Raw genomic sequence first — 21682 nt, 5'->3', positions numbered from 1 at the left:
AGTTAGCCGAGGTGTAATTGTTGTGATTTAGAGCAAAGTTTCTGCTAGAACATCTTATTCCCATTTTAAGGGTCAGATCGAGATAGCCCTCCTTTCTGGAATAACATTTTGGATTACTGATTAAAGCCCATATGCAAGTAGAACTTTAAAACAACTGTCTAAGATTCCTAAGGCCTAAATGCTGGCCCAAGTACTTTAGGTAGATCAGCTTCCATAGAATCGAGGTCAACAAGAAGTTTGGGATGAATAGTGTGACTAGATCATTTGTGCAATTTTAGCTGCACTTTAGGCACCAGGTAGGGTGCTGACTGTAGAGAGGACTTTTGAAGTTCTTGGCTTAGTGGGAGAGGCAGGATTGGAACCTACCTAGTGGTTCTGTGAGGGCGTGGTGTACAAAGGAACCAGCGGAGAAGTCTTCCCCGAGGGCAGAGGTGTTCACAGATAAGGAGAGAGGGCAGCATGTGCACAGGGTTGGCAGTCTGGGGAGATGTCGCGTGGGGGACAGTGAGCCGTCCCTTTGGGCTGCAGCAGCCGGACCTGGGGACCCTGCAGGAGCAGAAGAGGAGATGCACACCGGGATCAGATGCTGAAGATGCATGTATCTTATTATGGAATTGACATTTAATTTCAGAGAGGAGGCAAAGGGAGCCATAAACAGGGTAGTAGTTTTTTAAATGACATTATTTCTGTTTTAGATATGTTTATAAAGCAATTTAAAGGATCAGTTGGAGGAAGCAGAGGCTGAGGGAAGAGATATGGTTGCAGTTCTCTAGGCTGGAGATGTGCGCTTGAACTGTGGGAGTGAAAATGAGGATGTGCACGTGTGCATGCTTAGTCATGTCCGACTCTTTGCGACCCTTTGGACTGTAGCCTTCCAGCCTCCTCTGTCGATGGGATTTTCCAGGCAAGAATACTGCAGAGGGTTGCCACAGAGATATACTGAAGACAGAATTGAAGATTTCATGACACTGAGTTCAGAGGGCAGCTCGGAGGTTTCTGGCTTGGCCGTAGGGGTAGATAAAACGAGAAACCCGGGGGATTACTGTTCGAGTAAGAAGATAAATAACGTTTGGGGCATGTTATAATTGAGATGCCTCAGGTACCCTGGAAATGTGGTTAGAAACCTGGATCTGCATTTAAGGAGAGCCCTGGGATGTGAGAATTGGACCATGAAGAAAGCTGAGCACCAAAGAATTGATGCTTTTAACTGTGGTGCTGGAGAAGATTCTTGAGAGTCCCTTGGACTGCAAGGAGATCAAACCAGTTAATCCTAAAAAGAAATCAGTCCTGAATATTCATTGGAAGGACTGATGCTGAAGCTGAAGCTGAAGCTCCAATACTTTGGCCACCTGATGTGAAGAACTGATTCATTGGAAAAGACACTGATGCTGGGACAGATTGAAGGCAGGAGGAGAAGGGGACGACAGAGGATGAGATGGTTGGATGGCATCATTGACTGGATGGACATGAGTTTGATCAAGCTTTAGGAGTTGGTGATGGATAGGGAAGCCTGGTGTGCTGCAGTCCATGGGGTCACAAAGAGTTGGACACGACTGAGTGACTGAACTGAACTGAACTGATGGCTCAAGGTTCAGTGTCTCAGACACATGTGGGTGACAACTCAGGTAATTTTCGGGGTGAGTGTGGAAAATAAGAAGAGGACTGAGGATGGAGCACAGTGATACCCACATTTAGAAGGCAGGCAAACTGGAACTGGGAGCCATTTTGAGAATGAAAAGGAGTCAGGGACAAGAGGGTGATGGGTGAGACCCAAGTGAGATATCACAGCAGGAGAGTTTTAGGAACTCCTTCAAGAAGGAATCATCTATGTTGTTGGAAGAGGGTGTTTGCTATGACCTGTGTGTTCTCGTGGCAGAACTCTGTTAGCCTTTTCCCTGCTTCATTTTGCACTCCAAGGCCAAATTTACCTGTTAATCCAGGTATCTCTTGACTTCTACTTTTGCATTCCGATCTCCTATGATGAAAAGGACATCTCTTTTTGGTGTTAGTTCTAGAAGGCTTGTAGGTCTTCACAGAACCTGTTAACTTCAGCTTCTTTGGCATCAGTGGTTGAGGCATAGACCTGGATTACCATGGTGTTGAATGGTTAGCCTTGGAAATGAACCGAGGTCACTGTGTTGTTTCAAGAAGGAGGGTGTAAGGAAATCCCCTGGCGGTCCAGTGGTTAGGACTCCATGGTTCTGCAGCAGAGGGCATGGGGTCTGATTCATGATCAGGGAACTTAGATCTAGCATGCCCTGACACAAGGCCAAAAAACAAAACGGAGGATGTGGTCAACAGTGACAAAAAAGAGAAGAGTTAGCCTCATTAGGACGGGAAAGGAGAGCTGCTGCATCTAAAGGAAGTGGAGGTGGTTTGAGGACAGGAGGGATACAAATGCCCGAGTGTATGCAGGGTGGCCTGTATTTTTCTGTGAAACAGGAGTGAAAGTCAGGGGCTTGAGAGCAGAAAGACACTGGGCATAGATGTTCAGGGAGAGGGAAAAGGGGAAAGTGGACTAGACCGCAAGCAACTCCAACTTTCTAACAACAATCTTCTCTGGGGCGGACTCATCTGTGGGTGGTCCTGTGGTGTGCTTATGTTCAGATGATGCCATTTCCAGGGGGAGACTCACCAATGCGGCCCTTGTGTCTCTGTCTTTTCTTCTCTTGCAGTCGGGACAAGACGGGTCAGCCCAGCGGCCTACACCCACCCGCATTCCTATGTCAAAAGGTATGAAAGCAGGAAAGCCAGTAGTGGCAGCCCCAGGAGCAGGAAATCTGACCAAATTCGAGCCTCGAGCTGAGACTCAGTCTATGAAAATAGAGCTGAAGAAATCTGCAGCCAGCAGCGCTACCTCTCCTGGAGGGGGGAAGGGCTGAGGGCAGTGGCGGAGGGGGTAGGTCGAGCAGATGCTACTGCTGCTGTCTGTCCCTGCCCACTCGCTGTGTGTACTAACTGGAGTTTTCGATATCTTGTTCATAAAATAATCAACTAATAGCCATGTGTCTTTCCTATTTTGTGGATTTGTTTTGAGGCCGGGACATAGAAAAACTAGCAAAACTACTGTATGTTACGCGCCTGGCGGAGAATGCTGGGCCTGAGGCAGGGCCTGACCTCTAGAGCCATTTTTGCTTCGAGAAAGTAGACTCATCAGTTGAACCAGTAAGATTGGGGTTGGGGGGTGGGGAGTAGGGGCTGGATCACCACCTCTCCAAAGCCACTGCCTTACTTCCTAATTGTAAATGAAATTAAGTAGGCCTTGTTCCACTGTAATTATTTTGCAAAAGCTCTTTTCTGAAATAGGAAATAGTTTACCAATTGTCATTTGCTTCTGTCGAACTCCAAATTTGCTTCATGTGCAGGAAACAAACAAAAAGCAGAAGCCATCTCCTAGTTATCACAGGGCCCGGGCCTCTAAAGGTTTGCAAAAACAAAGCCCTGAAGCCAATTTCAGGGAACAATTTGAATGTGAAATAAAATGGAAATAATATATGGAATTCTAAAAACAGAGTTTTACTTATTTGTGTGTGTGTGTGTGTACTGTAAAGCTTTTGGAATTTTAGAACCATTAATGTCAGACTCACGCTCTATTCAAGTGTGCAGTTGATTTAAATTGTGGAGTGGTGCTGCCAAGTGGCCCTTTATAATTCAACAGAGGTTGTAATGCATAGAGAATAGGGGTCAGTAAATTTTGATACTTTGTTGCCAAGACATAAAATGACATCATGCAAAGCTTAATTGAATTTAAACATTTTCACAGTCAAGTACTTTGCAAGTTCAGAACCAGTTCATGAGTGTGTGTGTGTGTGTGTGTGTGAGTGTGGTGTGGTGTGGTGAAGTGTATTATTACTTGTGTTTGTATCATTGCTGTTTATTTTAAGCATGTTTTAATATGCATGAAGAGTGAGTGAAAGCAAAATGCTGTTGTCAACAAGATTAACTGCATAACTGCGTTGATGTGGATTGGTGCTTCATAGTCAGGTAACCACAAGTGAGCTGATAACAAATGAGGCTGATAACCCTCAGCTTAGCATCTGAAGTCTCAGGTAGGCAGTACCTTTCCAAGTCTTTGAGCCCACTGGGTCAACTTTACAACACAGTAAGTACTTAGTTACAGGTTGCTATTTTCCACTTCTAAATTGTGAGGGTTCCAAAATCATTTGATTAGTCCCTGCTCTGGATATTTGTGTAAAGGTAGTTGGTTTTTTTTTTTTTTTAAGATATATGATTAGTTTTTAGCCCATTGTTTAAAAGTGAAAGTCACTCAGTTATGTCCGACTCTTTGTGACCGCATAGTTTATACAGTCCATGGAATTCTCCAGGCCAGAATACTGGAGTGGATAGCCTTTCTCTTCTCCAGGGGATCTTCCCAACCCAGGGATCAGACCCAGGTCTCCTGCACTGCAGGCAGATTCTTTCCCAGCTGAGCCACAAGGGAAGCCCTTAAAAAAAAAAAGGGAAAGTGTTAGTGGCTCAGTAGTCTGACTCTTTGTGACCCCATAGCCTGGCAGGCTCCTCTGTCCGTGGAATTCTGTCCAGGCAAGAGTTCTGGAATGGTTAGCCTTCCCTTCTCTAGGGAATCTTCCTGACCCTGGAATTGAACCTGGGTCTCCTGCATTGCAGGCAGATTGTTTACCATCTGAGCCACTAGGGAATCATTGAGCTTCAGGGTAAAGAGACTGTCTTCTGAGTTCTTTCCACACCGGACTTCCTGTTCCCTGTAGAACCTGGACTCAAATTGTGGATGAAGGAGGTAGACCCGTCTCCGTATTCACACTCACTTAATTAGATCACTGTGGCCGACAGCTCAGTTCTCAGCAAACATATTTTAAAACGTTAAGCAACCACGATCGACATGCCCTGATAAGGGAATTTCAAGGTAGAAGAAGAGGGAGAATGAGAAAAAAAGAAAACACGAACTTTCTGAACACGTTTAAACTAGAGATCTTGCCATTTGGAATATCGACTTGTGTTCTTTCAAAAGGGAGCGCCCCTCTTTTGTAGAGTGGACATCATCCCCTTCAAAAACAAAGATGCTCCACTGTTATTCAAATGCCTCCCTGGCATCTAGGCTGTGTCGTGTTGTTGTACCATAACATGTATTTGAACAAACGGAGGAGTCCAGAGAATGAAACGCTGCATTTTTTTTTATTCTACCTGCCATTCTTCAGTGACCTCCTAATCAACTGTTGCTGCTGCTGTTTTGCTTTTTCACCTGCACACATCACGCTTACGGTGGTTCTGCCCAGAAGCTCATTCCCATCCACAGGGAGGGCCCAGAAGATGCTTAACCATGCATGGACAGGATGTTTATACATCTGGGTCTTGGGATACAGCCCGCTAAGAAAACTTGGTGGCATCACACATATTCGCTTTTCAGAAATGATAAAGAGCAACCGCTGTGGCAGTTTTCCTTTGTAATTTTAGCTCCAACTCACCGTTGATGGGCTAGCTTTGTTTTAAACTGCATATTAGAAGTGACATCCACTGGGGGTTGGAGGTGGAGGATTCGGTGCACTCCAACTTTGGCTTCCATGTGTGAATTTAATTTTTTTTTTTTAAGATGCATGTGCTTTTGTAAGAGTGAATGGGGTGAAAAGGTGAGAGGTTTTTTCCCCTCTGTTCTGGAACAAAGTATTGTGTATCAGGGATCTCACCAGGGCCACTGTGGACAGATGCCATCAGATCTCATCCTGGGAGGGAGAGGGGTACCATTGCCACAGATTACAATGTGGGGACACATGGGGCCCCATCCACAGAGCTACAGAGCAGCCCTGGTCTTGTTGTTCTTCAGTCCCTAGTCCTGTCTGACTCTTTGCAACCCCATGGACTGTAGCCCGCTAGGCTCTTCTGTCCATGGGATTTCCCAGGCAGGAATACTGGAGTAGGTTGCCAAGCCCTCCTCCGGGGGATCTTCCTGAGCCAGGGATCGAACCTACATCTCTGCAGCTTTTGCATCGGCAGACAAATTCTTTACCATGGACCATCATAGTATGCAGAAACAGCCGACACACACAAATGATCATTATGCATACTATGATCATAGCCATGTAGCACGCATATACCAGAAACATTCCAAGATGAGACATGGCCCAAAGGATCTTGATAGTTTCTTGAAAATAACTTTCCCATCTGGGTCACTTGATTAAACAGAGGCATTCAGTTTCTACTGTCATCTTTATGATATTTTAAGTGAGGACAGGTTAACATGGGGCAGATGGAATGTCTGGAGGTTTCTGTGTATTCATCCAGGGTAGGGCATCACCAGACCTCTTACTTGAATGCTTTAAGAAAGAAGTGAAGACATAGCTTTGATGTGCAGTGTGGGAAGAGTATAATTTAAGGGAACCAAAAACCTGTCCATGAATGTAAGATGCACAGAGATTTGAACCTCTCCTTCCTTCATAGATTTGGAAATACTGAGGAGAGAGTGAGGCTTTCCTGACTGGAAAAATCCCATGGATAAGAAGAGCATTTGTATGTGGGAGGCAGGAGGGCAGAGAGAAGAGGGAACAAGACCAGCCCCGGGAGGATTCCCAGGACATGGGAGTGTATCATTCCCAAACTTTTCCAACCCAGACGATGGTCGGCATTTCCCTGCTACCACCTCCTTCAGGATTTCATGATTGGTCATCTCTTCACCCCTCTGCTCTTTCAGCTTCCCTTTTTCACCTGTTACGTCTACACAAGACATCAATGCACTGGCCCCTTCCATCTCAGCACAATTCTTCCTTCAGTTGTGTCATCCTCTCTGGCGAGTTACTCCTCTGTCTTCCCTGACCCGTGGAGCCATTGACAGGATGCTCAAGCTTGTCTGCCTCCGCTTCCCATTTATTCTTTAATGGAGCCTTATTTCTGTTAAAGTAATTCGTATGCATAGTTAAAATATCAGTCAACGCTAAAAGACCATATGGCACCCAGGATCTGTGACCTGGCTCCTGACCGCCCTGCCCTGCCTGCCCCCCAGCTGAACTCCCACCCCCAAGCCCACAGAATGCCTTGCAGAACAGCCAGCTCACCTTCGCTTGACTTGCTCGACTTGCTTCCTCTCCGTGGAAGCTGCCCTTCCTCTGGCATCTCCTTTGGGTGGTTCTGTCTTTCTCTCTCCAAAGTCTCTTTTAAAAGCATCGCCCTCCGTGAAGGCGTGGCGGTGGTGGCTGGTGGCGGCTTAGTCACGAGTCTCGTCACAGACAGATCATTATTTCAGAATCTAAGTCAAGGTTTAAAGCCTGTCCTATTTTTTTTTTTTTTTTTTTTTTTACATTTTTACGGAAAATGTTGTCAACAAAACAAAACCGGGCACTTCACTGTAGAGGAGAAAACCAGCAGTTGAAGGATGGCTAGGAGTTAGAGAAGAGAGAGGCGTCCTTGCTTCTTCTTTGGTCTGCAGTACAAACCTGTGAGAGTGACGGGGAGGATGCCAACACTTCAGGCCTGAGAACACGAAGGGAAAGAGTGGGTGGAATTAGGGGAAAATCCAAGTGCTGCCATTCTGGGTGGTGTAAGTTACTTCTATTTCCCTTCAAAGGCACCGTGGCAGGTGGTTGCTGTTCAGTCGCTAAGTTGTGTCTGACTTTGTGACCCCATGGACTGCAGCACACCAGGCTCCTTTGTCTGCCACCACCTCCGGGAGTTTGCTCAAAGTCTTGTCTATTGAGTCACTGATGCCATCCAACCGTCTCATCCTCTGTCGTCCCCTTCTCCTCCTGCCTTCAATCTTTCCCAGCATCAGGATCTTTTCCAAAGAGTCAGCTTTTTTCATAAGATGGCCAGAGTATTGGAGCTTCAGCTTCAGCATTAGTCCTTTCAATGAATATTCAAGACTGGTCTCCTTTGGGATGGACTGGTTGGATCTCCTTGCTGTCCAAGGGACTCTCAAGAGTCTTCTCCAACACCACTGTTCAAAAGCAGCATTACCATCGCAGATAATGGATTCTAAACAAACAGGAGTCCCAGATTGGGAAGTTCTCACCTCTGAAGCCATCATGTGTGTGAAGAACTAAGGGGACCTGAGAGCTTCTTGTGAATTATAAACATACTTGAATGAATTACAAATGGCTCATCCTTTCTGAGTCCCCTAGAGGGGTTCAGGAAAGAAAAGGTTTCAGGTCATTCGTCATGCTCTTTAGTTTCATGCTGGACCTTCCAAAAGAGATCAGAGAGGCTGTCCTTTTAAAGGACTGAACACCACCACCATATGCAGGATTTAGATTGCAGATAGTTATTAAGGTGAACAGGGAGAGAAGGTGGATTGCTGAACGGACATAGGACTGACCAGAGATCAGAGGAAAGCAGTGTAACCTTCGGCAAACCACTTCACCTTGGCTTATGACCTACATTTAGCTATTATCTGTTATAATTCTGACATTCCTGCTTATAGTGATAATATGATATGCTTCACTCTTGTTCAGTAAGCAGTTTAAAAGATTCTGTCATAATGCTTTTCCTAAAAACTAATAGTTAATTGCTTACCCAGTAAAAATAGTTTTGACCTCTTTACTTGTGTTAATACTATGTATGTGTAACGGATAGAATTGCAAAGTCAAGGACTATTTAGAAATGAACCAGACTTTAGAAGTCAACAAGATAACTATCCCTATTATTAAAGATGGAAACAAAATCAAAACAAAAAACCCCCAAGGCTTAGAGTGTCTGTCTTCTCAATGATGAAACCAGGGTTTCAGTTTCTTCTAGTACCTTATTCATGATTTCATATGATGAAACTACTTCAAATGAGCAAAGTGTATATTTATCTATAGATAAAAATACCCACTCAATGGGCCAAAATAATATTGCCAAAGGTTTTGAGATATTGAGCTATCTACACGGAAACTCTTGGGACTTCCCAGGTGGCGCTAGAGGTAAAGAACCTGCCTGCAGTGCAGCAAATGCAGGTTCAATTCATGGGTTGGGAAGATCCGCTGGAGGTATGCATGGCAACCCACCCCTGTATTCTTGCCTGGCGAATTCCATGGACAGAGGAGGCTGGTGGGCTGCAGTCCATGGAGTTGCACAGTCAGACACAACTGAAGTGACTTAGCATAGTAGCACAGCATAGCACATGGTAACTCTGTGTTAAAGTTCTCAGAACAGCACTTTGATAAATATTGGCCTTACCTAAAAATCACAGCTGCCACTCAATTTTCATACGTAATGTTGTATTCCATGCCGTCCTGTGATCAGTTGTAGACTTATGTCAACCTAAGTTGATCTCAGCATCCAGCATCTAGCACCTGTGTGCAAAAGGTAGAAACTGAGCACACTTAGCTCAAGGACTTAATTATTTTCTAACCATTTACTTTTATTTATAATTAATGTTGCCTATGAGATAACAGGGCTTCCCAGGTGGCTGGGCTTCCCAGATGGCGCTAGTGGTAAAGAACACACCTGCCAATGCAGGAGTCATACGAGATGCAGTTTCAATCCCTGGATTAGACAGATCCCCTGGAGGAGGGCATGGCAAACCCCTCCAGTATTCTTGCCTGGGAAATCCCATGGACAGAGGAGCCTGGCAGGCTACAGTTCATAGGGTTGTAAAGAGTTGGTCATGACTGAAGTGACTTATCAGGCATGCACGCATGGGATAACTAGTTCCGATTTATTTGTATCTGGGGAACAGTAATCTGTGTGAGAGAGAACAACTAGCTTGCCTGAAAAAGAAGCTATCAGTCATAACTGTGATGATTAGTAACTCCTGCCACCTAGGAGCAGGGAGGGGATTGGGGAGGCGAGGACTTGGTCTGATGATGGAGTGGGAAATGTTCTGGAAGGAAACAAATAAACTCTTACGTGGTTGAGAAACCTCCAGAGACGTTGTGTCATCTGCTTCAAAAGTTTCCTGAAACAAACGACAGAACTGATTAGCGGAAGTGTTTTTAATTAGTTGAGCTGAATCCAAGAGAAGGACTACAAGTCCAAGCCCACAGAGGAAGTTTATTGGACTTCCTATTTAAAACAGATGTTTTATCAGAACTCTGATTAATGTCTGAATGTGATAATAACAAGACTGAATACAAAAGCAGTTTATCAAACCTTAAAAGTAAACAATATCTGGGCACTCCTACTTCTAAAAGGTATAGAGAACTAGGATATTTTTGCAGGAGGGCAGGCAGCAAGTTCAAAGCTGGGGTTTGGTAGAAGGAAACTCCAGGAAGAAGGAAGAAAGTAGGAAGAACAGTAGAGCCCTAAGCCAGTGTCTGGCTCTCTAAGCAGATCCCCTGGGAGCAGGGGCCATGGAACAGGGGAACAGGCCATCATCCACCAGCCAAGTTGATGCAGAAACCAACAGAAACCGTTTCCTGTAACTTAGTGTGTGGTTTCCTGTGAATGAAGCAGCCCTTCTTTACTAATGCAAAGTCCTGCTACAAGTCAAACTTTTGCTCTGGTGGGTGAGTTTGGAGGCTTTCTAAGTGATGTGGTCTCATTTACTAGAGCCGATTTTTAAAATTTAGAGCGCAAGGGTTCTCTTGAGTTTGGCAGAGCATGAACATAGGCATTGGTCAGGAGGAAGGCACTGACTTTGCAGGGAATACATCTGTCTTACTCCTTAGCTGAAGGGGCTCTCCTGGGAGGAATTAGAATTTAATTTGTTGCCAGGTTGCCCCACGCTAGCACTCAAGAGACATTCTCCCCCAAATTTCCCCCCAATCCTGTCTTGTGTATACGGCTTTGGATCTCAAGATATCTGACTGGCCAGGACTTTTGGGGATACCACCCATGGAGGATAAATAAGTCATGCTTGTAAGGACAGAACTCAAGTGTAATTAGGAATTGACAAAGGTCCACATAGTCAAAGCTATGGTTTTTCCAGTAGTCATGTATGGATGTGAGAGTTGGATCATAAAGAAGGCTGAGTGCCAAAAAATTGATGCTTTCAAACTGTGTGCTGGAGAAGACTCTTGAGAGTCCCTTGGACTGCAAGATCAAACTGGTCAATCCTAAAGAAAATCAACCCTGAATATTCATTGGAAGGACTGATGCTGAAGCTGAAGCTCCAATACTTTGGCCACCTGATGCAAAGAGCCAACTCATTGGAAAAGACCCTGATGCTGGGAAAGATTGAGGGAAGGAGGAGAAGGGGACAACAGAGGATGAGATGGTGGGCTGGCATCACTCACTCCATGGACATGACTTTGAGCAAGCTCAGGGAGGTGGTGAAGGACAGGGAAGCCTGGCGGGCTGCAGTTCATGGGGTCCCGAAGAGTCGGACACAACTTAGCATCTGAACAACGACAACAACAATGCATCCTTTCCATGGAAGTCATTTAACAGCTAGTGTAATAAAAGAATGAATTCATAAGCCACATCATTTCACAATAATATCATGAGAGCAAACAATGTATTTAATGTGTTACCTGAAATTTCTTAAGAAAAAAAAACCTCAAGGTAACACAAGAGAAATATATAATGGAAAACGTCTGTAAGTTCTTTGATCAACTGTTAATATAAAATTATATGTAAGAATGCAATGAACCCATATGTATATGCTGATTAAGATTTAGAAGTCTTGTTCTTCTTTCCGAGAAGGCAATGGCACCCCACTCCAGTACTCTTGCCTGGAAAATCCCATGGACAGAGGAGCCTGGTGGGCTGCAGTCCATGGGGTCGCTGAGGGTCGGACACGACTGAGTGACTTCACTTTCACTTTTCGCTTTCATGCATTGGAGAAGGAAATGGCAACCCACTCCAGTGTTCTTGCCTGGAGAATCCCAGGGACAGGGGAGCCTGGTGGACTGCCATCTATGGGGTCGCACAGAGTCAGACACGACTGAAGCGACTTAGCAGCAGCAGCAGTTCTTTTTTCAATTAGAAAAACAGAAATTGTTATTAAATACCTACACATCAGAGGGCCCCAGATTTAAGTGCTTTGCTCTTTTGAGTTTGCTGATAGAGGCTTTGGTCCTCTATTTGGATCTTATTCTGAGTTGAGGACAGAATCGAAGATAAATTAAGATTTGCTGACAGAATTTATAACTTCAGTAAAGTTTGTAATATTATCTTATCGTACTAAATCATAAAGAAACAGGAAGGGACTTGGAAATCCCACCTTAAAAAAACAGACAAATAATGGTACTAATCCCTAAAGCACTTTTGCTGCTGCTGCTGCTAAGTCACTTCAGTCGTGTCTGACTCTGTGCAACCCCATAGACAGCAGCCCACCAGGCTCCCCCGTCCCTGGGATTCTCCAGGCAAGAACACTGGAGTGGGTTGCCATTTCCTTCTCCAATGCATGAAAGTGAAAAGTGAAAGTGAAGTCACTCAGTCTTTTCCAACTCCTAGCGACCCCATGGACTGCAGCTCACCAGGCTCCTCCATCCGTGGGATTTTCCAGGCAAGAGTACTGGAGTGGGGTGCCATTTCCTTCTCCAAAGCACTTTTATTTTATTATTATTATTATTTTTTGCTGGCAACCATGATTCCCTCTGAATCAGACAGCTTTGCTGTGTAATGAGTCACCTCAAAATTTAATGCATTAAAACAACTTTTTAAAAAATTTTCTCACAAGTTTGTGCATTGGCTGGGAGATTCTTATCTGAGTCAGTTTATAGATTTGGAGAAAATGTAGATAACAAGCAAACATAGATTTAGTAAATATCCTTAATAAGTTTCAAATGATAAAGTCACTGTCATATAGATCTTGTCTCACTATATTTAGAAGCAAAGTAAAATATGTCACTATATAAAATAAAATAACGGGTTTAATTGTATTCTTTTAAGTAAATTGTATGTGCATAAATATTAAATACCATCTTTTATTATTAAGTTGAATTAAATAAAATAAGCTCTCTTATTTGGCATTATCAAGTATTTTTGAGATAGTCTTTTTTAGTAACATAATCTGATTAATAGCATTAATATATAATACCATGCATGGATTACCAGTTTGTTAACCTTAAAAATAATAATAAAATATAATGGTCCAATGAAGATATTGTTTCTATATATGGACTCTTTTGCCATATGTATTTTTACCAAATACTAATCTGAAGATCTATTATTATTATTTTATTGGAGTACAGTTGATTTAAAATGTTGTGTTAGTTTCAGGTGTACAACAAAGTGAATCTGCTTTATATATAGATATAGATATAGATATGTTTCCACTCTTCTTTAGATTCTTTGATTCTTTTCCCATATAGGCCATTAAAGAGTTTTGAGTAGAGTTCCCTCTGCTATACAGTAGGCCCTTATTATTGATTGTAAATATAGTAGTGGGCATATGTTAATCCCAATCTCCCAATTTATCCCCCCTCGCCATTTGCCCATTGGTAACCATAAAATTGTTTTCTATATCTGTGACTATTTTTGTTTTGTAAACAAGCTCATTTGTATCATTTTTTTAAAGATTCCACATATAAGTGATATAATTTGTTATTTATCTTTCTGTCTGACTTACTTCATTCAGTATGACAATCTCTACGCCTATCCATGTTGCTGCATATGGCATTAGTTTGTGCTTTTAAACTAGTAGTAGGCTGAGTAGGATTCCCTTGTATATATGTACCACTTTTTCTTTATCCACTCCTCTGTCAGTGAACACTTAGGTTGCTTCCATGTCCCAGCCATTGTAAATAGTGCTGCAATGAATACTGGGGTGCATGTATCTTGAAAAGCTATTATTATTACTGAGACTACAAAACTCTAGGATTAGGAGAAGACAAATCTAGGAATTTAGAGGTTTGTACACTTAAGGGGAGAGAAGAAGGTATCACAGTAAAACAAAATATTAGTCCTGCCAGGGACTTGAGAGAGAATTTAGTGAAGAAACAAGGCAAACACCTTCTGAATTATATCTGCAATAAGAACAATTCTAGATTTCACTCTTTTAAACATATGTTTCCTGTAGTCTTTTAGGGGAGGAAAATGGGGAAGATACTTGAATTCTGTTAGGGAGGTCTGAGACCTATGTGTTTTTACTCTTTGAAAACGACTCTAAAAAATTAAAAAAAAAAAAAAAACAGTGTTGAGTAGGAAATAGCATTTTAATTTTTAAATTAAAAAAGAGATCTGATTTTTTTTTTGAGATCTGATTTTTAACTACATAATATTTTATTTAGTGTTTTCAGTCTTTACCCGAAGATTTTAATTCATTTTTAAATGTTGAAAAAAATTGAGGCTAGAACAACTTTCAAAAGACAAAATGAGCTAATGATTTTTCCGAGTTTCTGGTACAGTGAAAAATCACATATATGTCTTAAAAGTTTTGCAAAACATTCATAACTAGTTACTATTAAGTATATAAAAGATTTAAGTATTTCATTTTACTTTGCTTATTTGTTTATCCCAAATTCAATTCAGAAAGGTCAAGAGACGGAGTGGAAATATCTCCACCTAGTGGTCAGTGTGAAGTAAACCTCTAGGTCTACAACATGCTGCTGCTGCTGCTGCTAAGTCGCTTCAGTTGTGTCTGACTCTGTTGAGACCCCATAGACGGCAGCCCACCAGGCTCCCCCATCCCTGGGATTCTCCAGGCAAGAACACTGGAGTGGGTTGCCATTTCCTTCTCCAATGCAGAAAAGTGAAAGTGAACTAGTGTGCTTCAATTAATGTTTGTGAGCATACCGCATGCTCAGTCGCTAAATCGTGTGGACTCTTTGCAACCCCAAGGACTGTAGGCCACCAGGCTCCTCTGTCCATGGGATTTCCTAGGCCAGAATACTGGAGCGGGTCATTTCGTCTCTAGGGGATCTTCCCAACCCAGGGATTGAACCTATGTCTCCTGCATCTCCTTCACTGGCAGGCAGATTCTTTACCACTGAGCCACCTGGGAAGCCCGACGTTAGTTGCTGCTGCAGCTGCTAAGTCGCTTCAGTCGTGTCCGACTCTGTGCGACCCCATAAACGGCAGCCCACCAGGCTCCCCCGTCCCTGGGATTCTCCAGGCAAGAACACTGGAGTGGGTTGCCATTTCCTTCTCCAATGCATGAAAGTGAAAAGTGAAAGGGAAGTCTCTCAGTCGCGTCCGACTCTTAGCGACCCCATGGACTGCAGCCTACCAGGCTTCGCCATCCATGGGATTTTCCAGGCAAGAGAACTAGAGTGGGGTGCCATTGCCTTCCAGGGAGGCAATACATTTTTCAGGCAGAGAAACCACTTGAGGCTTAGTTATTTATTTCCTCTGCTGTTTATAATGGCAGCAAATGCAGGATCATGCTTCATTTTGCTCACCAATGTAGTTCCATGCCCAGCAGTGCATGAGTGCTAAGTGGCTTCAGTCATGTCCGACTCTGCGATCCTATGGATTGGAGCCTGCCAGGGTCCTTTGTCCAGGGATTGCTCCAGGCCAGAATACTGGAGTGGGTTGCCATGCCTTCCTCCAGGATATCTTCCCCACCCAGTGGTCAAACTGCATCTCTTAGCTCTTCTACATTGGCAGGTAGGTTCTTTACCTCTAGGGCTACCTGGGAAACCCATGCCCAGCAGTGATGGGCATATAGTACCTCAATGACACAATGAAAAGAAAAAAAAAAAAAAGATACATGTTCATAAAGGCATAAAGGTTAAGATAAAAGTGAAATAAATCAAATAAATATAAATATTACACACTTGTTTTTGCTGGTTCTGTTCTAATTACTATCTCAATCTATTTTTATTTACTTTTATAAAATGAATTTCAATTGAAAAACATATGAAGAATTATAAAGCATCTTCCCAGGTGGATTATACAAAAAGAAGCAGAGACAAGAATGAGTCATCTGTATTTAGCGACTTCTTGGGAATAAATATTATTTATAATAATATAAATATTATTATTATTCCTGAGAATAAACATAAATATTATCTAGTGACTTCCTGGGAATAAAATAAATATTTCCTTATTAAAATTCAAGACCACAGATATAAAAAAAATAAAAGTATGTGAATATCATTCAGAACAAAAATTCTAGGAAATAGTCTGGTTTCCATTATGCGACTCGTCTATAGTAATTATTGTCTTTGTGTCCGGGGCTTTCCTTGGGTAAAACTGTTCGAATATTGTTAGAATATTAGACATGGTTTCTAAAAGGCTTTAAGAATTTTAGAGGTAAATCTCCTATGTCAATATAAAGAAGTTACCCAAGAATAGGACAGAACTTCCAGAGAAGCTACTGGGTGCATGCACCTGTTTTTGTTTTGTTGTTTAATGCCTACCGTCTGTCAATGAAATGGTATGGTGTTGACCCTCATGTAAACTACTGATGTGAGTTTCAGTCTAATTGAAAATGCTGTATCTTTCTTCTCTTTATAGAAAGCATCATCATCCACCAGTTGCGTATGAACTCAAGATGAAATGGTAAACCAAGCACATACTGGGTGTGCGTATTTCCTCTGAATCCCTGTTGAATGGATAATATATCTCCAGCCCTCCACCATCACTAAGGTCCTCCATGCTACTGATCACTACTGGAAATAATTTCCTTCTTCCAGTGAAATTTTTTTTTTTGAGGATATAAACATAAAAGCTGAAAATGGTTTTGCTGATAATATAAAAATAGGTAGCAAGAGCAATTCAATCTTTGTGTCAAATTTCTCTTCCTTTGGCAAAGCTTTCAGGTCCACGGGCACATGCTGTGTAATTTATTTTTATAATACACTTTGTAATGTGATTATTTTTTCCTAAAGTGTTTCCTTCTTCATAGTCTATGGCACATGTATTTGTAGACTACACTGTCAGTTCACCAAAGTATTGGTATTGGTGCATTCAAAATCGTAAGCTCTGCTTATTTTATTCTATAAATTTGCTATTCCTGAAAAAAAAAAGAAAAATAAAGTACAACATTCTATAGGGTAAATTCAAGAGGTAAAACCAAAGCAGGAGGTCCTAGAAGATCTGTTATTATTGTTTGTACAATTCTCTGGTTCTGATCATGGTTCACCACTAACAAACAACTGTGATTTAAGAGTTCAATTTTAAATACTTAAGCCAGTTTTTTTTAAGGTTGCTCTTTCTGGTGTTCTGTGCCCAAAACCCTGGATGAATTTGTTTTCATATGGAACAAATTAATAGAAGGAGCTGTGTGAGTTTTACCAGTAAGCCTTAAAGGAACAGCTTTTGCTGACAGTTCTATTGTATGTCTGTTTGCATTATGTACTTACATGTACAGGATGTATAATAAAGACTGTGATATTAGATTATTCCTCACAATCTATCCAAAGGAAAACGTGAAAATAAAAACTGACCTAGATACTATCAGCATTTTTTTAAAAGTGGTAAAAGAAATCCCAAGATACATAAACTTTTTTCTTGATAGCTAGGATTTGGACATGTTTTCATAATCCCCTATAGGTTAGATAATATATTCTTTAAAGATTCAAAGCACAATATGCATTAATCAAATCTCAGTGTCAGACCTGCTGTTGAATTTAGGTTTATGTGAAAATATGCATCAGAAAACTACTTGAAACTCTAATGGTGTAGCTTTTTTTAGAAAAGATTTTGTTAATATGGATATGTTTTCAATAAGGTCTTTAAAAAGATCATTTTGAAGACGAATGAGGAGTTGACACATCAGGTTCTAGGAGCATAAATCATGTATCATGTCACTTTATCGAGATTAAAGAAAGAATGCTTGTTAGCATCACAAGGATAACTAGAAAGCACACAGGCAATACTATTGGCCCATTTCTCTGGTCCACATTACCCAGGTTCCTGAGGCCATGAGGGGAATACACACTGAATCTATGGAACAGAAACATTAGGTTTTAAGGTATACCTTGTGGAATTAGCAAGTCACATTCAGTAGGTATTAAAAATTAAATAAGTGTATTTTATGTAAAATCAGTTATGAGTTTTGTAAGTAAGAGAAATGCTACAGTGGGTTTGTCTTAGCATGAATAATTGCGAACGAATTACAGACATGCAGGGCTTTCATGACTGATTAATGAAACTAGAGTGTGTATGTGTGAAGATTTTAAAAATTGTTATGGGTTTTGATTTCTGAAAATGTTTCTGAACTGGCCATTTCAGTGAGAAGGGGGTTTTATTTAGTATTGCTATATTTTTCGACTCACAGTTAAATTCCCTATTTGCCAATGCTTATACTTCTGATGGCAAAAATATTCTGATATACCACAGAATTTATTTTGAAGCAGATAACTTTCTTAACTTGTGAGAATTTTATTACACAAAGAGTGAAAAGGCTAGATGATAAAACTTTAAATATTACTTGATGTTAATTTAAAATATTACGAGTAACTTATGTATATTTGGGTCTAAAGATTTTGTTTCTCCTGCATTTATAATGAAATTTGTAGAGGATGATGGTGTGATCAGGGCAACTCAGATGGTTGCTCTTTTCTGCCCCTGCTATGATTAAGTCCTTTCTTTAAACTCTAATGGAATGTGAGTGACAGATGAGTAAAATTAATCTAAAGTAATAAAAAAGTGTCTTGACAAAAATAATAAAGTATTAAAAAATGAATAGAAAATAAACACAGAAGTCTTTATCTAGTGAATAAACAAACAAGATCATAAATAGTCATACTCCAACGAAAGTGTGAAAATGTTACTTGCTCAGTCGAGTCTGACCCTTTGTGACCCCATGGGCTGGAGCCCACCTGGCTCCCATGTCCATGGGGTTCTCCAGGCAAGAACACTGGCGTGGGTTGCCATTCCCTTATCAATATCCAACTGAAAAAGCCCCCGTGTTCAATCCTGGCACCATCCCAGGCTCACATAATTTCTATATGTTTTATTTTAAGTAAATCTCCAATCATCAGTATGAATGACAATCCATTTTGAATGGAATAATTATGTTTTCTGAAGCAGAGTCATAATCAGTGTTTCCAGATTAAGGTGCATAGTTGAACTAATTCATTATGTTGCCCTTTTCTTTTTGATAGGAGAATGTGTTCTGACAGTATTGATTACAAAGATTTTTTTACAAGTATTTCATAAAACATTAAGGTTTGATGAAGTTAGTTGTCAATATTCCAGATATCAGGTGCCTGGAATGGTCACAAAATGTGAAGAATTAATTGTATCTTAGGACGACCATTTGAAAAAAAATCATGATGTGGAATATATAGCTTAAACATTAACAGAAACACCAACGCTATTGAAGTAACTCACAGCTTCTAAAAACCAGTGACAAAGGAAGTATAAAATGGTGTGTTAAACAATGTAATTAATATGGTTGTGCCTTTTTTCTCTATACTGTGGTTGAATTTCCCTGGAAATAAATTAAAAGTATAGCTAGAGTAGGGTGTGTTCATGAATGTGATGAGCAACAATTCTAAAAACACCAAAAATGCAAGATGGAAGTTTTTTAAAAAAACATCTGGCACCTGAGGCATATATGTGCCTCTGGACTCCAGTGCTATGCCTCTGCTAAAAATATTAATTAGAAGGCAAAAAAGAAGAACAATAAAAATTGCTGTAATGAATTCATAAAAATGGGGAGAGTTTCGTGGAATTATTTTTGCTTGCTGACCACTAAAATTTTTATTTTCTTAAATTTTCAGCATTTACTACATAACTGATGAAAACTGTATTTGTTACCTAGAGAAAATGTCATATATCCATAAATTTAGACAGAAATGTTTATCAGTGCCGTAACAAGATTCATTTTTTTTTCTGGTGTTGTTTTCTTTTTGTTTGTTCATGTTATTTTGGTAATTTTACCTCACCATTCACAGATTTTGTTATTTGAACAATTCAGGTCTGTATTTATTTAGATTTTTGCTTTAAAAATATCAGATGTTAACTTTTCCAATATGAGAGATTTATAATGTGATCAAATATTCTTAGAAGTCTTGCAGGTCTAATGGATTTTCGAAAGCAAAGGATTGCATTGAAAAGTTTGTGAGCTGCATTCTATTTTCACAGCATTCTCAATTTTGTCTTCTTTAAGTTTTATTAAATCCATGAAAAGCTTATTATTTTTCACTACAGCCAGGTGAATTTGTGGATATATACTTGTCTTTTCTATGAATGTAATATCCTACTTTCATTTTTTTCACAGGCTATTGAAATTACTAAACCAATTAAGACATTCTCTATGTTATTTCCCAAAGCCAACTATGTTTGTCAAAATCTCACCAGGGTGAGAAAAAATAACGATTGTGATACAAAAGCATTTGTGCAATATTCTTTTTTGAATTGGAACATAATAGTTATCAAATTAAAATAATTTAAAATGAATATTTGACCTTCTTTTTACTTAAAATTATTTGCTTTAAAATAGATTTCCCCTCTGCATTTCATATTTTCTTTAAAATATGGTGTGTTTCAGTGTGAATAAACATAAGTCAAATAGCAGATCTCCCAAAATGAGAGAGGCTTTTTCTCTGTGTTACATCATGGTTTGAGTCCCTACAAGACACCAAGAGATGGAACTGGTTACAGGGTTTCCCTTATCCATTAGTCTCCCCCAAATGCTTTGTTGATCAACATTCAGATACTTCCCCCTGCTTTCCACTGTCTGTCTAAAGGTAGATTGCTCAGCAGAGCAAATGCTCCTGAGGTTTTGCCAGCAACTGTCAGCCTGGCCCCCACATAGGCAGCTGGATAATGGTTTCAGAAAAGTGGGGTGGGGATAATGGTGGGGTTGTGCTCTGATCTCTTTATTTGCCAGCCTTGTGCCAGAAATGGTGGTCCCTTGCCATAGCCAATCTGAAACTTATCTTTGCCTTATTTGAGACAAAGGAATGGGTTTCTCTTATTTATTATTTAAAGATACACATATCCAAAAACCAGGCAAGGCTGCTGTCTACACAAAGATGCCTTCCACAGGAAAGCTGCAGATGTTAGGAGTCTTGACCACAAGAACAGCTCTTTGGCTTCTCTTCTTGGAGGTGTGGAGCCCTTTGGGGTACATGGTTTAAGAGCACTTGCCAAAAGACTGTTTATTTCATGACTTCCCAAGAGAAGAGGTCCAGGCTTTCCATCATATATGCTCAAATAGATTATCGTCTCTGAGCCCTGAGCTAGAGTCACTTTTAATGAGAACAGGTGCTTCCCCTAGGTATAGAGAAACCAGAGCAACTTATCTGGGCTTTATGTTTGTTGGCAATAGGACACACTGCACAGAACTCTTTTATTTTTTCTTGAATGTCATTAAACTCCACATTTATAATTTGTATTCAGTGAATCCCAAGGAACCTATTGTTGCTGCTTAGTCACTAAGTCATGTCCGAGTGACCCTGGACTGTAGCCTGTCAGGTTCCTCTGTCCATGGGATTGTCCAGGCAAGAAGACTGAAGTGGATTGCCTTTTCCTTCTCCAGGGGATCTTCCTGACCCTTGAAAGATGTCAATCAGCTGGAGCAACCCTAGTGACTGCAACTTTCCTGGCACAGCCGGATCACAACCTGATCCACAGAAAACAGTAGGAACCCAGTTCTCTGCAGTGCCCAATTTTTTTAAAAAGATAATCAGTTCTTTAGTTTTGCCTGGCATTATTTCTAGCATCTCTTTCAGAGATAAGCACCTCTAAGAATAAAGTCTTTCTTTTTCTTTCTCTTCAGGAGTCCTTTTTTCTCTTTCTGCCTTATGTTGACTAGCACTAGGACACAATGCTGTCTCTCTAGTTTGACTGTAAGTTTCTCAAGGGCAGGACTTGCATATTCTCAGAGTGAATACAAGATACTGAATAAATGTTTGCAAAGGGCAATATAATTCCTTCTCCCAGCTGCCTTGCCTCATGGTTTTCCATGACCATAAGCACATAGTCAGTTGGGGTTTTTCTGACTGACTCTCAC

The 21682-nt window shown here is 40.9% G+C and overlaps 1 protein-coding gene across 4 annotated transcripts in view; it reads left to right on the top strand.

The window, feature by feature from the left end:
• Positions 1–20124, top strand: part of FILIP1 (filamin A interacting protein 1) — a 222431-nt gene extending 202307 nt beyond the window's left edge. For 2 of the 4 annotated variants that reach the window (XM_027550953.1, XM_027550955.1), the window contains one exon: positions 2676–3509. In XM_027550953.1, coding sequence (XP_027406754.1) covers positions 2676–2882 — 207 coding nt within the window. In that variant the 3' untranslated portion in view covers positions 2883–3509. Of the gene's footprint in view, positions 1–2675; positions 3510–16230 lie in introns of those variants that run through there. The other 2 variants (XM_027550954.1, XM_027550956.1) reach the window with 2 other exon arrangements.
• The last annotated feature ends 1558 nt before the right edge of the window (positions 20125–21682 follow it).

The sequence above is a fragment of the Bos indicus x Bos taurus genome, chromosome 9 (genome assembly GCF_003369695.1).
Source record: "Bos indicus x Bos taurus breed Angus x Brahman F1 hybrid chromosome 9, Bos_hybrid_MaternalHap_v2.0, whole genome shotgun sequence".
Taxonomy (NCBI): domain Eukaryota; kingdom Metazoa; phylum Chordata; class Mammalia; order Artiodactyla; family Bovidae; genus Bos; species Bos indicus x Bos taurus.
This window is presented reverse-complemented; position numbering and strand designations above follow the sequence as displayed.